The sequence below is a fragment of the Clytia hemisphaerica genome, unplaced genomic scaffold (genome assembly GCF_902728285.1).
Source record: "Clytia hemisphaerica strain Z4C2 unplaced genomic scaffold, Clytia hemisphaerica genome assembly, whole genome shotgun sequence".
Classification (NCBI taxonomy): domain Eukaryota; kingdom Metazoa; phylum Cnidaria; class Hydrozoa; order Leptothecata; family Clytiidae; genus Clytia; species Clytia hemisphaerica.
The window spans coordinates 114,218-132,273 of NW_027103472.1; the positions used below are offsets into that span (position 1 = coordinate 114,218).

Consider the following 18,056-nt stretch of genomic DNA (forward strand, 5'->3'; position numbering starts at 1 on the left):
TGATTCCGAATCATGAAATCGGTCTTCCAGGTGTCATGCTTCGATGTTTTTTTCGTGATGCGCGTTGACGTTTGTTTCAAAAGCCATTTCTGATCCTTGATCTGGTAAAGAAATAAAGGTATTTTAAGTTTAATAAAGCACTTTCCAACGTTCTCCGCATATGAACGTACGTACTTAACGTACGAGAGACAACCCTGTACAGTATAGGCCCTTCGTCATGCGAAAAGAACCAATTGCATTGCGCAAAAAGCCGTGTAGCCCACTTCGAAAAAGTAACCGGTTAATAACATTAAATAGAGTATGAAGTTCTGCGGAGCAAAAAAGTATACTACAACAAGGTTGTACGCTCTTTCCAACGTTCTTCGCATACCTAAGAGACAAGAATGTGTGCGGTTTGTTCGAACTACACGAGTTGCTCAATCTTGTACCCAGCTCCTTTTTTGTTTATTTCGCTAATAGCATAGCACAATACTTTAGTGGACGTTATCAGACTGGTATGAGTAACTCACATTTTCTATTTTGCTAGACCCAATAGTCAACTAGCTTTGAAAACTACCGTAGGTGCGCACAAAAAATGTTTCAGAGAAGAGTCTGCTAAATGACGCGCCTTACGCGCCCACGCGCCCTCATAATTTTAACGCGCCTTCGCGCCTTACGCGCCTTACGCGCCTTCGCGCCCACGCGCCTTACGTGCCTTACGCGCCCACGCGTCCTAAAATGTTACGCGCCCACGCGCCTACGCGCCCTAATAATTTGACGCGCCCTAAAAATTTGACGCGCCCATATAATTTGACGCGCCCTAAAAATTTGACGCGCCCTAAAATATCGACGCGCCCTAAAAAATCGACGCGCCCTAAAAATTTGACGCGCCCATATAATTTGACGCGCCCTAAAAATTTGACGCGCCCATATAATTTGACGCGCCCTAACAATTTGACGCGCCCTAAAAAATCGACGCGCCCTGATAATTTGACACGCCCTGATAATTTGACACTACCTAAGTAACTGACAGTAATCAGTCAGGAACTATTGCAAATTAGGCTATGTTCGCCGATTCTGGCCTAACTTGGATACGATGGCTTAATTAAGCCAGAAATCGTAGCCTAATTAGGCTGGAAGGAACAAAATTCCAGTTTTTGACTTGGATTTTAAAATCCGCGTCAATATTAAGCTTAAAATGTCAAATTCTTATTTATTTGAACAAGTTCCGAATGTTCAGAGAAGTAAGAGTGGAATCTTAGTTCGGAAAAGTGGAATCTTTTGCCAAACGACGGTGTAAATTGAAAACTTTTCTCACTTGTTATGCCACACCTACGGTAGATCGCTTGCTTTGATTAAACCCGACCTCTCCCCGGAAATATGGCCGGTCGCATCTTAATGAAAGAAATTATCTTAATACCTTGTGAAATTGTCTTCGATTTTTTGGTCAACATGTAACCCAAGATGGCAACCAAAATGAGAATAATAACTGATAACACGATTGCCCCAATAACAAATAATTTCCAGTATGTTTTTTCGTCTGTTTCGTCATTTGCTGTATTTTCGGATTCGTTATCTAGTCTGTTAACGTCCTTCTCGTCTTTCGTTTCTCCTGATGTGAAGAATAGGTTCGATGGGCAATCGTCAAACATTGTGTTCCGACGAATGATTTCTGATAAAGATGATTTTTCGATTTCTTTAATTTCCTGAAAAAAATAGATTGATTGAATTCAATTTGCACCGCGATTTAGGTACGAATGGTTCAATTCAGGGGCTTTATGATATAATTATTATAAAGCGTTATGGATAAAAAAAAGCATCACAAAAATGTGGAAAAGTAAAGAAAAACATTCAAGCCTTGAAAAAGGAATATATATCGTAAGGGTCCGAACCCGAGAACATTTATTCTAAGCAGTGTCGTTATTTGAGCAAGGAGAAATAAATTTATCCTTAAAAATCCTGTAGAATAATATCCACCTTTTTATTAAACTGATGTTGATACCAAAACCGATCACCATCTCTCAGCCTGGTGAATTGATCAACCAGTATTTGATGAAAGGTTTCTCCTACTTCTGCATCTTCTACATGATGTTCCGCTAATCCACCAACCCACAGGTCGATTGTATTTATATCTTTGTAAACTTTCTGTAATTTTTCACTTGTGGTTTTGTCGCTTGTAATCTCATCAAATGATTTGTATACTTTAAAGAAAAATACGTCAAAAAACTAATTGATAGCAGCCTTACTCTTCTGCTGGTTCGAAGATCAATAGCGTTGAAAATGCATCAAGAGCGCTAGATCTACTTCCTTAAATACTTGTTGTGATCATGTAGCGCCGCTCGACGTTGATTTTTAACACTATAATGAATTCTTTGCGGGTTCCATTCTCAAAAAAAAGTCCGATCAAAGATGGCTTCTAATATACATAGGTTAGTCTAGGGTTTATAAAGGCCAGTGACCAGAAAAGTGAAATGGAATTATTGATTGGTTAAAATGTAAAATCAATTAAAACTAGTTATCTATACTTGTCGCGCGAAATAGAAACGCAAAAATAGGCCCTGGACTCGTCTAGGGTTCTATTGGGGTTTCTATTCTCCATCTTCTCCATCTGCGTTAAGTTCAACAAAACGATTTGCTAATCGATTGAATTATAATTACCTTTCAAACCAAGAGCTTTTCTAACAGAATTCAAATCAGCTATGCCATGATCCCTACCACGTTGTATGTTAATTGCTGCTAAGTCAAACCCAGTCTGTTTCCCTGGAGATGCGCCATCTTGAGGGAAAAGATTGTCCCGCATCTCGTCTACCATTTTTAAATCAACTTCTTGTGCTCGAGTATAAACACTTCCTCGTAGTAACGGGTCAACTCCGCCTGTAAAATAAATTTATGTTTACCAATGCATTGTGGGATTGTTTCTAGTGTATTACAATAGAAATCTTTTAGGAATTCCTCGAGGGAATTCTATTGTAATAAACTCGAAACAACCCCACAATGCATTGGTTTTGTAGAAAAATCAAAAACTCCGATAAGGTCTATTGCAATAGTTCTATTTATACTGAGACGATTAATTTGTCTGAGACGAGCAATTTATTAAAATGAGCATTATGGAGAAGTGTACTTTCCATCATTATGGAGAAGTGTACTTTCCATTCATATTTCAATAAATAGGATCTCCTCCACAGATCACATTTTACAAACTCATCTCGTCTCGATTTCTCCGTCTCAGTATAAATGGAACTAATGTTAAACAAGAGCCGGAAAGATGCGGATAAATATTTCCTTTACAAATGATAATTATTGCTGTCCTCAAAAGATTTCAAAGTGCTTTATCTCCGATAACATCAAGCAACACAAGTCCCCAAGAATTTCAAAATGTTTATGTAATTGCCAGTATTTTCAGGATTATTCCTAAGATGACGAAGGTTCAAACCTACGGATTACGGAGTATATCCAAGCTGAACTCGACTGAGAATAACAATGCAGTAACCAAATTGGCCAAACAACCTTTAATTTTCGTTACTCTCGGGTACCTAATAGCCGCCCCCCGCTAATTAATTTTTCGAAGATTTTCCACCCAGGACATTCTTATTCCAGCCCCCCCCCCCCCGCTTATTAATTTTTGGGAAAATGTTTTTGAAAGTTCTCTTTTTTGTCCCAATTCAGCTGTATTAGCCTCCTTTTAAAAAATTTGCCATCCAGGACATTTTTATTCCAACTCCCCCGCTTATTAAGTTTTGAGATTTTTTCCAACCCCCCATTTTTTCAACGCGCATTGAAGAAAAAAAATTCATAACAAAAGTTTTCCATCGTTAAAATGCACATGTAAGATGTAAGAAATCTCCAAATTTATAACAAAAGTTTCAACCTTTTGCCTTTAAAACGCACGTGGAAAAAAATCTCCACGACCAAAGTTTTCCACATTATAAATGCACGGCGAAGAAAATCTCCAAGTACCAAGTTCAAGACAATGATTCCAATTGTTTAATTCCATATTCAATACAATCAAAATTTTAAGAGTTAACATTCTTCATATTGGCCAAGGTGTTCCGGTTATATCAGCTTAAAAAAGTTTGAAATTACAGTTCTGTGAACCGCAACAGAATCTTCCCCACAAAGAGAGTTTTCACTAACTACCACTAACCAGTTAATTCATTGTTGTAGATAAAAACACCAAGGGAAATTCAATCATTAACCAGTCAATTTTGCTCCATGTTTAAATTTTTAGCTCAAAGCTAGCTAAATCATAGTTCATCGCCAACCATCGCCATCTGACCATTGCGCATTGGGTGGTGCATACCATAAAAGTGAGTTCAAACTATTTTGATGTCGCAAGTATTTTTTTTTTCAGGTATAACATGGTCAGATTTATCCACAATCACTTTAGGTAAATATATAGGCAAAATTGAAGTTAGCTTGTTGTGAAAGTTGACAAAATGTCCTGTTTTTCCAAGACCATCAAGATAAGAGATGTATCTCTCACACCAAGAGTATGTAAACGAAACATCAAATCCAGACAATCGTACAAAAAACATGATCCAATTCAACTCATGAAAGCATAAAAACCAAAGAAAAATAGCGAAAGAGCAACATTTATTGTCTGTTTTTTTGCCTCCTTCTTTGTTATGACTGTTAAAAAGCAGTATGGTCCGATCAACAATACGCTTTCGGACCGGGCGACGTTTTCCGATCGGCAAGGAGAATAGACCACCGTACGCATATTTCCTACAACATGTCTTGAAAAAATGACATCTTCCGCCTCGAAAAAAGAACATCCTACTGTTTTACCGCCGGAGCTTGATTTAAAAAGAGACTCATGTTAGACTTGGAGAAGGAGAAGGAGAAGAAGAAGAAGGAGAAGAAAAATTACCGTTTTAACAAATATCTCCTTCTGGAAAGGAAATATTTAAAAATCAGTACAAAGGATAAAATGTATTAAAAAAAGGTATTCTCATATAAAAAGCTACCAATAAAATAATAAAGAAAGCTTTCTTATACTATGCTTTTATATTTTATAAGAACGAACTATATAAAAAGCGATAATAAAACCATAAGTTTCCAATGGCTAAAATTATAGAAGCAATTTAAGGCTTTGGCGACACTAAAACACCCGATTCCTTAAAAAAGTGGGACAAAAATTCTCACAAAATGGGGAAAATAAGAATATGTTAAGAACATTTTTAGGCTTAAAACTCAAAAAATTAAGAGCATCTGAAGGCTTCAAAAACTGAATGTTCTTGTAAAAAAAATTAAAACCTTTTTTAGATTTCTGTCTATTGACTATGATTAATATCATTTAATATGATTTTTACTGTTTAAATTCATACACAAAAAGGTACAATGAAATGTGATGCAGATGCTGTCATGTGTGGACGATATTACTTGACGTTGAATAAGTTTCAAATAAGTGTTCATTCGAGAGAAATATTCTTGAAAACAATCCATTACTGAAACCTTGTTGCTATTTGCTGTGTTGTCAACATTCGAGACATGAGTTATCCAGAAATTTCAAAAGAATGGTTACATCGCCGTGACATTACCACCAAATTTTTTTTCCTAGAACAATTCAAATGCTAGAGCCTATCCATCGTCACGAAATCTAATAAGTCAAATTTTTGCTTCACTTTTTTAAGCTAGAGAAAGCTTAAAGTTGTCTATCTAGCCCTTTGGGCTTTACAGATCTGTGGTGTTTATTCGAAGGGGCGTTTGAAAGAAGCTTGTTTCATTCGAAGTAATATCGTTAGAAAAAAAATTGTTGGGGAAAAAGTTACCATTACCATATACTACCGGGCCACTTAATCGCGCCACCCAGTCTATAAAAAAAGCTTTAAGTGGACCCCCGGCTATATGATGATATATGGTATAACCACGCTCGAGGGGTAAATTAATCGGAAAAGGGTGTACGAGATATTTTGATTTTATGATCTTCTTTGTGATTTTCTTTATTTTTTTTGATTTTTTTATTTCTTGTGATATTTTTGTGATTTTTTATTTCTTGTGTATTTTTGTGATTTTTTTATTATTTTGTGATTTTTCTACCATTCTTTCAGTTTCTTGTGATATTTTGTGATCTTGTTGTTTCTGTGATTTCTGATGTGATTTAAATCTCTTTTATTTTTATCAATATTACTCCAACATTTTTAGAAATGGAGTCACGTAGATATTTTATGCATTTTCTTTTATTTTTAGAATGTTTTTAATCAATTTTAATTACTCTCGAAAAATAGATAGAAATTTGTGTAATCTGATAGAACACTTGTTTTTTATAAGCTTGAGAATGGTGATATTTAATAGTTATCGGACAGTTGCGAGTACAATATGAGAAATATTTTACGAGTTCCGAGATATTTCCGTACAATATATTTTTTATGAATAGGAAGTAGTTTTAATAAAATCCGCCGCGAGTTAATCACCATTGCACTAATTTCAAAACGATGCAAGTGATGTTCGTAACGTAATTAGTGTAATTTATGAAAAGGTCTATCGATGTCAGCAAAAACAAAATCTACAGGATAATTTCCACCTAAGTTGCAAAGGGTTAGTCTCAAAGGGTTAGTCGTCAGTTAGATGAAAATCGAGATGATAGTGGATAGTGGAGTGATCGAAAAAAATTCGAGTTAACTCAGACTCGAAAATCCTTTTTTGAAAAAGAAAGATCGAGTTAGAGTCGAATGACGTCATAATTTGCACTTTTATGACGTCATGATTTAGCTAACTCGATAATTCCTAGCTCGAAAATTGCTCACTCGAAGATTCCGGGCCTCCCTATTTATCAAAGACATTCGAACTCTTTTCAAAACATTACATTTCAAATGTAAGTTAAAATATAAAAATCTAAAAGTTTGTCGACAACAACTATATTCAAAGGGCCATAAAAAGCAAAAAGGATCAAATTAGTCCACCTCTTTCTTCATATAAAAACATCCAAGCCATCATTACTGTTAAAGAGAATGTGTACGTCATTTTACATATTTAAATTCGAAAAGTTATGACAAGGGTTTAAAAAAGCAATTTAGAATTGTCCTATTTTTTTTTAATCCGACAAAAACAAAGAGTAGCGCTCCTGGGAAATACTACTCTTGCCGACCGACGGGGGTGCTCCACTGAGGTTCGAGAAATGGACCCTACGTGGGACTCGTTTTTTCAAAAATTTTGCGGAAATTTGCGAAAAACAGTGACCCTGAATGGGACTGAAATTCCAAAATTTTCTCAAATGTTCTACTTTTTCCCAAAATTTTCCAAAAAGGCACCCTACTTGGGACTGATTTTTCTATTTTGGTGTTTTTGAAACCCTACCTGGACTCGTTAAATCATTAAATTGCTCATTATTTTTCGTCTTCAACTTGGTTAAAAGCTAGTTTCTAAATGGCTAAATAAAGTCTGGTCCGTAAAACTTAATTTATCGTTGCCGGTTTAAAACCGCGTTTCTAGATAACATTCAGTAATCAGGTCAATGGGCTACACAAGTTAACTGTAAAATGAGCTGAGGAGCCATGCTTGTGCTAACTCGTTTAAATTATCAAAGTCTAACACACTCGTCGTTTTTATAAACATTCTGGTGACAATTTAAGTTTATTTGAGTCTAGGAAAAGAACACGTGTTACTAATCGATAAAGTAGTTTTCGAAGAAAAAAAAACCTCACCTTCGTTTTCAATGCGGTTCGGTTTAAAGTAGGCTTCCCGAAGCAACAAATGACCTTCCTTGATTGGCTTTCCATTTGGTTGTAAACGAAAAATCTTGCTATTGACTTGGCTATGTCCAAATCTGAAATTTGAAAGATTATCTTTGCAGTTACCTTGATTTGCCCTTCAATTGTACCGAAAATTTTTCTCCCTGATATTTCAAAAGAATAATATCCTTAGACAACGCAGGGCGCGCAGTTTTTTAAGAGATTTATTCATTAGAAAATTATTTTAAAATCATGATGTGGAAGCTATAATGGAACTTTAGAAGACGGATGAAACGATTTAATCGAGTCTCTTAAAAAAAACTGTGTAAAAAACGAGAACAAAGTTGGTCAATCATATAAAGATTTTACCTGAAGGCTGCGGTGGCAAATTCAGTAGAAACGGTGGCATCGACATTTTTATTGTAGCCTGTGTACTTAGGGAGGGTGTGTTTTGAACCAAGGATGGAAGGAAGATATTCATTGTACGTGATGTATTGTAGTTGACCAATCACATGCTTTCGTGCGTACTGAAAAATCTCTTCGTCCAATGCCTACGGGTGGAAAAGCATACAAGTTATACTGAATGCCTGAAGTAGGTTTCGATGGCTGAAAAATTAAGAACAAGCTAAGAACATTTTAAGGCTTTATGGACTACCGATTCCTTAGACCAAAAATACTCACGAAACGGTGAAAATAAGAGCATGTTTAGAACATCCTAAAGATGTATTTATAAAAAACATGTAAGAAGAGAAAGTTACCATTGGATTTCGATGGATGTATTCTTTAGCTAGTCGGTTATGTTCTCTTAAAAACACGACGTGAAGAGACGTCAAAACCGGCTGCACGTTTGACCGTAAATCACCGGACACGAATAATTCTTTTGTCGGACGGTTAACTGGATTTTCATTGGCTACCACACCTTCGTTTTTCTGTAAAAAAGATGATTAATTTGTTCCTCAAATTTTTTTATGCCTATGGATAACTGATCCATGTTATTCGGTGAAACCATTGAGTTTAAAGCCCGAATGGCTAGAGTAGAATCTCTAACCTTTCTCAGGCAAGAAAAAGTGAGGCCTTAAAAAATGCGCCGTATTTTTGACGACAGATTGAATCTAGCAATTCCTTTGTTTACGATTGATATTTTTTCGAACTTTAGCGGTAAATTTTAGTTTCAATCTGTCATTTGTGTAAAATCTAGGCTAGCCACTCAAAGCCGCGCAACTTTGGTAGGATTTGTTGGCTTCAAATCCTACCAAGAAGATTGATTCTAGCCCTTCGGGCTTATACTTCATTGGATGAAACTCGGTTAGCCTGGATCTTGGCTATTCCTTTTTACCTTCCCTTCTATCGGGCTGAGTCTCCCATAACTTACACACATGGATGTTTTAAAGTATATGTATAAAAGTTGCACCATTCATCGATTTCTCGAATTTGAAAGAACAAAATTAATTTTTTAAACCTACCGGCAACAGATCTCCTTTTCCAGTTCTCATTCGGCCGCCTTTAAATTCTCTCAAATGATCGCTTCGTTCTTTATCACTACCGTAAATATGGTTACCATCAATGAATGACGTCACTATGTTTGTTTGTTGTCGTGGTGATCGACCTAGAACATAGGACCCAGTGCACCTAAGAAAAATTCGAAAAATTTATGTGCAATTACCTAAAGTAAATTAATCTAAGATTTCCCCAGTTTTTATATATTGCATAGCAATTTTCATGCATTACCCTACCGTGAAAAGCACAGCTCAAAATCATATATTTACGCTGTGCCGACGAATTGAGATTCTATTCATCGCGCAATCAGCGAAGACAAAAGTAACCATGACGACCATCCAAGATCTTGGATGAGCGTCATAGTCGATATTTTTATTCCCGTCGTTGAAAACACAACTTACAAAAAGTCATCAATGCTTTGTAAAAAGAGTCAGTGATAGAGAATCATAACATAAAGTCTGTCTATTATTCCGATTCAATTAAAGTGACATTTCCATAATTAATAGTTTAGTAATTACTGGTATACATTTGGGGATCATGTAAAAGGTTTCTTTCGAAATAAACTCATTTCAACTACACTTGGAGGTTTCTGGGGAATTCGTAAATAATAAACTGCATACTGATACAGTCTGCTAGACATTAATATGGTAATATTTGCTCTTCATCTTTGATTTTTTCTACAGTGATTAGATTGACACATGCGCGATAAAATTTCTATTATTGGTCTTCAGAGGTTACTATTTTCTTTGAAAACTTCTCTGAACTCTGATACTCAGGGTAGCATTACCCAGCTTTCAACTTTCAACTTTCCAATCGGCCAATTAGATATCTGCTAAATTTTATGAAATTGATCATCCGCCAAATTAAATCTCCGCCAAAAATCGCTTTTGTGCAGTCACCAAATTAATTCCACGTTAAAATTAGTCTCCATCCAAACATCTAAACATCGTCATCCACTTTCGTTCTCTTAAAGGTGTTACCCAATGAAATAACAAAGTTTTTATGAGTATTCTAAAACAACTACAGATATGATGGCTAGTGGAATTTGTTTCCTTGGAATACGAATGTCATCACGGTTTTCGTTCTCGTCGAGTCTCAAAGTCACCCCAGTTCCTTTTTAGGTTTTTTCTGATTTTGATAGCGCTCGCGATTGTACAAAGTCCATCAATAAAATTGAAAAGTGATGCGACTGGCTCTGGTTCTTGATTGGGAGACAGTCTTACCACACCTATAATTGCTAATGCAGATAAAAGATGTCTGTGAAATAATTACCTACCCATTAAACATGGACCTTGCAAATGTTATTGTTTCCTTGCCAGTATTATAAGGATCAAATTGCACATCACCCTATAGTGGAAAGTTGTAAATGAAATTTATTCTGTGGTATAAAGTTCATTTGATGCAGGTATTCAACTAATTCCGACTAATGCTTCAATTCTGGCTAATTAAATACATTTTGTATATATATAAGAACAAACTATATAAGAACATAAGGCTTCGATGATATAAGAACATTTTAAGGCTTTGTAGACTCTAAAGCACCGGATCTTTTAGGTAACCTTTTTTTGTTATAGAGTTGCTTTGAATCTTCCTGATCTAACTATTTTTTCGTTACGTTTTATCAAAAGTTACATTTTCATACCTTGGGAACGGTTATTGGCAAAAAAACTTGGTTGAGGTGGTATTGCAAGAATGAAAAACGTGGAAACGTTACTGAATGATCTGTGTCGTGTGATACAAACTAAAAGAGAGAGAAAAATGTTTAATTCAGGTTGAGGCCCCCCAGTGGACCTTCAATTCACACAATCGCCCAATTTTTTCCAAATTCACGCATTCACGCAGTTTTTTTTTCAAATTTCACGCATTCATGCAAGTGAAAAAAGCCTATTCACGCATTCAGGCAAACCGCTGGGAGGGGCCCTTGGCTCGAATCTCCGATTCTCCCCATGTTTTATTCAGTCGTAGCAGGGTATAGTCAACAGAATTAAGATCCAACGAGACAATTGAAAGAGACTTCGAAAACTCTCGATCAATGGACTATCCACGTAAAATATAGATGCTATCAAAACATTTATAACTATACGGTGTGAAGTATATAAATTTTCAAATCTTATTTTTTATATCGCACATCTTTGTACAAAGCTTCATTGTGACACCCCTTCTTAAAAGTAAGGAAAAAGCCGACATATTTGGTCTTGAATAATTTTCCTCTCACTAAAGGATATAATGATACCCCCTATACCCGAATGCTCCTCCCATTGATTTGTACCATACGTTCCTCCGGACATCAATGTGGAGGGAATCCAGTTTAGAAAGTCTAGTCATGTCTAGCTTTTAATTGTACAGTATATTGTTGTACAAAGCTTTGTAATTTTAGTTTTCTAGCTTTGTCTGTGGTTAGATTATTGGTTGTGATAAAAACCCAAATTCACAGGAACCAAAAAATGAAAATTGATTTCATTTGCTTAATTTCAGCTTCCAAAGAGATGGTGATGGTCGATTATCAAAAACAAAAAAGATTTCAAAATTTTCAATGAAGATTTTTTATGGTAAGTGAATATAACTAAAAACTTACTTGTCCGAAATGGACACTCATGTCACTCAGTTTGCGTTTACTTGGAATATCTTCGATCTAAAAAGAAATTTAAAGAATCCGCATATGGGGCATGTCAATCACGCTTTGATATAGTCTACACGCTTTTTTTTTTTTTAAGAATGGTGTTTTTTCATTTAATCATGGATATTCTTAACTTTTTGGCGAAATCATCCAAAAACATTCTTACGGTATTCTTAGGTTAAGATCGAAATTGGCAATCTACAGGTTAAAATGCATTAAAAATGGCATTCTTAGGTTCAATTTCTAAATTCCATGATGGTGATATTCTCACTATATTCTTAATTTTTTGGCCATTTTCATCATGGACATTCTTATAAAGTGTATTCTTATAAAAAAAAGAAGCGTGTATACCGATTGAACCGCCTCTCTATGAGTGCTATGAAACGGTGCATCGATCGTGGCTCTCCTAGCTAGATCCCAACCGGTATCCGACAAAATGAACGTAACGCAGCCCTTTCTCAGCAATGATCGGTATAGGTGAGCATTCAAAGTATACATCACGTTTGTAATTTAGCACGTTTGTAATTTTTTAAAAATACAAAAATCTCACCTTTCAACAATAGGTTGTGCTTTAGAAAACTTAATTGACTGAATTAACGTCTTACCTGTCTAAAGAGCTCGTTACTGATTAACCTAGGTGACGGTCGCGTTGATCCCATACCGCTGTTTTCTTTCGGATACGGACATGTTCCGGTTAATGCATGATGCCTGGTACAACCACCGGAAGGTTCAGAAATATTATCTGCGTAAGCATGCGAGGATAAGCGCTTGAGGAAGGTACGGGAAGCACCCCATTCGGATTCTTTAGGATTGTTGAAACGCCCATCTAGTGGTCTAAAGAAAAGATATTTCAAATTCAGCATTTTCCCCAACCTCGTTCCCTGCGTATTATCATCTATTTGGTGCTTACTGATAGTGCTAGATAATTCTCTCGTTTCAATCAGTAACGTAAATAAAGCCTGGGATACACGGAAACGAGGTTGTCTTTTCCCGATCTGTTTGATGTTCGGTTTTAAATAATAACAAGTAAAAGTAGGGTATTTAAGTAGCTTATACTCTGGGGTTATAAGGTCCCGAGAGGGTGATTCGAATAAAAGGGAGAGGGGGTCCGAAATTTTTGTGAAATATGATAAACGGTGAGGGTCTGAATAAAAAGGGGTCTGACTCAGACCCATACTTATTCTATTGAGTGTAGGGATATATTTGGTTGGATGATTTTGCACTTTGTTTGTATTTGTAAGAAGAGTATATAAGAAGAGTATTGAAATGAATGAATGTATACCTTATTTTCAAATCTGCAGATCTTGCTGTGTTTCCATTAGGCTTGTTGGAACCAGGTCTGAAACATTTGTTGGGAATGAAAAGAGGTGGTTTCCCTCTCAAATCAATGGTCACATTTCCAATAAGTAATTGACCTTTGTATTTGACATTGTATTGAAAATATTGTACACCAACATCCATAATTGTTTGACCATGATTGAGTTTGTAGCTGACTGATTTTCCATCAGGATTCATTTGTATTGTACCAGCATTGGGTTGTTTTGTAATGGTATTGATTCGAAGTGGGTCACATCTTTGAAATGATGGATCTATGATGGCTTCTTGATTGCTAAGGGTGGATAAAATGTCAGTGCAATTATTCTTAAAAGATGACCAAAGCATCGTAATTTTCTTTGTGATTAATTGTTGGTCTGGTACGTATTTTGTCAACTACAATAATTTTTGTGGTTCTAAAGTTCACATTATTGGAAATATTCAAAAGACAAAAAGCGGGTTATTGCGGTTAATTTTTCTTGAAGAGCTTCAAAAATAGCTTTAGTTGAACTTAGATGTCTTGTTCAAATTTCTAAAATTAAAAAAATTCAACTTCAATTGCAGGGTCAACAGTACCGACATTATTTTATTTGGATGTCATGAATGTTTTCCATAAGAATTACTATTAATCTTAATTAGAAATGGTTTGACAAAAACCCAGACGAAGCCATGGAAAATCAATCAAATAATAATTGATTGGATCAGGGAAGGAAGATGAATTTCACTTACGCTAAATCAGGTGTAATCCTCATGATCTGTTTAGTTTTTACACTCTGGAGTGTAATTGTTTTGTCGAAACGAGGCCAAAATATGGTTATATCAACATAATCAAATTTGCCGACACCGAAATGGCAGGTGATTGTACTTTGACCCATGTAATGAGTTTTAGAACCAACTTCAGTAAACTGAAATAAACAAAATTCATTTGCAATTAACACATGACCGAGTTCCTAGGCTCTCCATCACTGAAAAACTTTTTGATGACAAAACTTCTAAGAAACTTCAATGCAGGTCTTCAGTGTGGATGGTGGAAAGCTTTAAAGTTTCTTTGAAATTTTCCATGGAATGAAATTTCAGGGGTTATCGTTAACGGGGACTACTAATTTTTGAGCTACTTTTTTAGTGGGTAGTATTCACCCAAACTTGAACCTAGTCCCTTAATTCGCTTTTTCATTATTCTGATTGCGTTAACAATTGTACAAGCTTTTGTATCACATTCATCAGTAAAATCAAAAAGTAGTGCTCTGGGTACGAGATTCTGAGTCAGCAGAAAAAAACAGACCTGAGTTTCATTATCTTTTGTGGTGACGTAAACTTTGGCTCCATAAGAATCACAATACTTCTTTGGATTATTATCGCATCTAGAATAAAAAGTATTGGGAGTTAAAAAAAAAAAGAAGGTCCGGAAAGTGCAACAGATCTTAGAATGAAGGATACTGGGAAGATTAATTGAATTCAAAGTCGATAGGACATAGGGTTTTCTGAAGTTGATGGTTTTGATTTTCTTATAACCTGGTTGATGGTTTATTAGCATTTTAGCCGTCCTCAATTTTACGGGTCAAAACTATGATGGTTTGTTCCTGACCGTTTCAGTTACTCCTCTGTCCTCAAAATGTAGACACATGACAATGAACTCACTATTGGCACATGAAGAAATGGCTCATGGTGAATTATCAAAAACTTATCGAAAAGCAAAACAAAAAGAAGATAGTTCCAACATACTTATGCATGACTTTGATCTTGATCCATTTATTCTTATCTGATCCGCCCTTGTTACGCCACAACAAGGGTGGTCCTGTATTGTCCACCACAAGCAGATCTTCGTGTCCATCTCGATCAAAATCTAAGATCGCCATAGCTCGTCCCATACCGTCAAACTCAAGACCTGTTTCTTTTGTTACGTCCACCATGGGCGTATCACGCCCTTGGTTTTGGAATAAATTGATACTTTCTTTACCATCAAAATCACTATCTTCGAGGGTAGTTGAATCGATTTGAAATCCATTTGTAACAGCGATATCTAACCGCCCGTCATTATTGAAATCGAACATGGCGGCGCCCCACGCCCATCTAGTTTTCTTCGCCCCATACTAGGGAAATAAGAAAAAATAATATAAGATTTGGTTTCAAGGGAAAAAAATAATTTCTTCAGACTTCTTGTTTGAACATGTAATTTTGCGTCATTTTTGATTTTGATTGATTTCTTTTAATTCATCAAAAAACAAAACCAATCAACTTAGTTCGTTAATTTAAATTAGCCTATACAATCAACTAGAAGCTTACCTTATCGGCCATTTTGAATTTTCGATTGCTGTTGCCAAGATACAATGCGTTACCGATTTCACCAAAGAAACATGAAAAGACTGGGCATGACTTGTTGCTATAGTGAACAGCTGATATAAAAAAATCTTGTTTTCCATCTCGATCGAAATCGCCAACTGCAAGACCCATTGCATCCTGAAAAGAAAAAAAAATTTTGAATATAGATTCGACATTTAACACACTTCCGTTTATTGGGAACATTGCAAAAAGTGGCTTCATACGGGTACAGAGGTCCGTCATTTTTGTTAAGTTTCGTTATATATTTCCGCCAATCCAATTTCATCATGAACATTCTTATAAGGTATATTCTTATTAAAAAAGCGTGTACCTGGTTTCCAATGATACCGCATTCTTTGGTACATTCAGTGAACGTCCCATTCTTGTTGTTCCAGAACATCTTCGATTGTCCGAAATCTCCGGTCACAAATAAATCTGACCAGTTGTCATTGTCAAAGTCCTGAAAAAAAAAAGAAATATTGCGGGTCTAGTCCGGCAACTATCATTTGGATAATCGTTAACTAATAATCGTTAACGACTTTATATTAGGACTGCAACCATGGTAAGAGATCTATGTCCAATTGAACCGCCTCAATAGGTTTTATAAAATGATGCATGGGTCGCTGTGCTAGGTCCCTACTACCGGTATCTAGTCAAAAATGAGCGTGACGTAACGTACACTTTCCTCAGGAATTGCTGTTCAATGAAGTAATAGCACTTGTAAAAAAAACCGTTATCAAAATGAAAATGGACAGGAATATAGATGCTTGTAGACCCAATATCTATAAGTTGCCTTTTGATAAATCAATGTTTCCAATACTAGAACAGCTGAGGGTCTTCCAAAGCCAAGGTTTTACTCTTAAATTTATAATGTTCATCTATTTCATATTTGAGCATATATATGGTGAAGCTTTGATCAAAACAAACGGTCCAGTTTGGGTTCGCTGGAAAGCCCTTTCTTCAAGTTTTATCTTTCCATCTCCTATGGGCACGCAACGTCTTATGGACATTCAATGAACGTCTTTAAGACCTTTGGACGTCCTAGAAACGTACATTAGACGTCCAAAAGACGTTTGTGCCAATTGGGTAATATTTGAAAAATAAGGTCAATCAAAATTAATAAAGGATGTCGAAAGAAATTTGGCTTGTAGGTTATTGTGAGTGTTATTGAGTGCTAGCTCTAGTATTATAACTAGCATGTATAGTTTTGAGCGTTGACTTACAGTAAAGGTGGCGCTAAAAGTGTGAGTTCCTGCAATATGTGAAGTTCGCATGAATTTCCAGGCGTTGTCCATGCTGACACCTGCAAAGTCTGTTGTGTCTTCAAAGTACCTGGAAAAAAATAGTTCGATGAAAGGTCTTAAAAAGTTGGACTAAAATGTACAAGCAAAGTTATGGGGCGTTTTGGTCTGGCGTTGGTGTTCGGCTTGAGGAACTGTGTCAGTATTTCGGTAAAAAAGGTTTTTTGTAGATATTGCAATTGAAATAAATTGTGTCGGTCCCAGTCTTAAGTATTTTATTTATCAGAAGCTTAACCTGATTTCAATATTTCGAAATGCATTCGGGAAAGGTCGGAGGAGGAGAAATCACGACGTCGACAGACACTGCGACTTGACAGACGCGAACTGCCAAGCCATGCCGTAAACCATGACACTCAAACGACACTGGGAGAACGATGCTCAGGTGAGGCCAAACCTTGTGAGCAGTGCCACGGCACGTCACAATGTCTGTCTCATCTACCCACACTCTTGTATCAAAGTAATGGTACCCAATTCTCCGAATTGCGAAATAGATACTTTCTAAAAATATATTTTTTGTCTTTTCTGATTTGAGCCAGTTTCACAGGGTGAGTATGGAAGGAAATTCTCCATATACATAAGAAAAATTGATGATTTTTTTTGGAATGATTTTCAATTATTGATGAATTTAGATATTATAGACACAATAATACTTACCCAGGTTTGCTTGTTCCTTTATTTCGAAACAATCTGGTGGCTGAGTGCTGGGAAGAAATAAAAAGGATTGCTGTAGGCTAAATGATGTCTAGTAAGATGTTATATTGGTTTCGTGCATATGTTACATGTTTTTTTCTACTTGCTACAATCATAGTCGAAACATATTGAAATTTTAATGTATTTTAACGTTTTTTAGAATTTAAAGTTCGGGCAAGAATTGCTATTTTAGCACTTCCACTTTCTTTCATTGAATATTTCGATTTTGGAGGGGTTTGAAGGCTTCTAGGCTATATTCCAAGCCTTATTGGAGCAAATCTGAGCTTTTAAATCCTAAGATCCTAGGGTCTTCCGGTCTTCCTAAGTCTTAAGTCTCAAGACTCTACGCGCTTAAAAATCATTTGTGGTGTTTAAAATTTCGCAGGGAAATCCCCTTTGTCTCAAATGTTTTGTCCATCATTGTAGTGGAGAAAGCGGTAAACACAGTAATGGTCAAGGATTTCCCTGAAGTAACGGGGAGAAATAAGGTAGATCTTTTAGAGTAACATTTTCTAACTTGAAACTTGGTGGTAATACCTTCTCCTCCAAAAGAAAAGGTTTTTAAAGGTTTGGGAAAGGTTTTTGAAGCAAATGCGCATAGAAGCCGTTCAACTCTCGACCCACTGTCCTGAAGATTAGGTCAGAGATTTGGCGACAGTACACGGATTG

The 18,056-nt window shown here is 36.1% G+C and overlaps 2 protein-coding genes across 3 annotated transcripts in view; one reads left to right on the top strand and one right to left on the bottom strand.

Annotated features, from left to right (window-relative positions):
• LOC136798318 (uncharacterized) overlaps positions 1-18,056 on the bottom strand; it is a 26,557-nt gene continuing 8,501 nt past the window's right edge. The window contains exons 5-24 of one of the 2 annotated variants that reach the window (XM_067054909.1): positions 17,352-17,398; positions 16,620-16,728; positions 15,728-15,856; positions 15,361-15,534; positions 14,800-15,167; positions 14,360-14,438; positions 13,807-13,982; positions 13,046-13,372; positions 12,369-12,597; positions 11,722-11,778; positions 10,789-10,887; positions 10,423-10,493; positions 9,113-9,278; positions 8,408-8,578; positions 8,019-8,200; positions 7,623-7,744; positions 2,638-2,853; positions 1,957-2,180; positions 1,400-1,685; positions 1-101 (exon numbers count right to left, since the gene is read on the bottom strand). In XM_067054909.1, the coding sequence (XP_066911010.1) occupies positions 34-101; positions 1,400-1,685; positions 1,957-2,180; positions 2,638-2,853; positions 7,623-7,744; positions 8,019-8,200; positions 8,408-8,578; positions 9,113-9,278; positions 10,423-10,493; positions 10,789-10,887; positions 11,722-11,778; positions 12,369-12,597; positions 13,046-13,372; positions 13,807-13,982; positions 14,360-14,438; positions 14,800-15,167; positions 15,361-15,534; positions 15,728-15,856; positions 16,620-16,728; positions 17,352-17,398 (3,300 nt within the window). In that variant the 3' untranslated portion in view covers positions 1-33. The remainder of the gene's footprint in view (positions 102-1,399; positions 1,686-1,956; positions 2,181-2,637; positions 2,854-7,622; positions 7,745-8,018; positions 8,201-8,407; positions 8,579-9,112; positions 9,279-10,422; positions 10,494-10,788; positions 10,888-11,721; positions 11,779-12,368; positions 12,598-13,045; positions 13,373-13,806; positions 13,983-14,359; positions 14,439-14,799; positions 15,168-15,360; positions 15,535-15,727; positions 15,857-16,619; positions 16,729-17,351; positions 17,399-18,056) is intronic. The other variant, XM_067054910.1, reaches the window with a different exon arrangement.
• The window catches only part of LOC136798320 (uncharacterized), a 21,850-nt gene continuing 15,420 nt past the window's right edge, over positions 11,627-18,056 (top strand). The window contains exon 1 of the mRNA XM_067054911.1: positions 11,627-11,695. Within this exon, the coding sequence (XP_066911012.1) occupies positions 11,680-11,695 (16 nt within the window). The 5' untranslated portion in view covers positions 11,627-11,679. The remainder of the gene's footprint in view (positions 11,696-18,056) is intronic.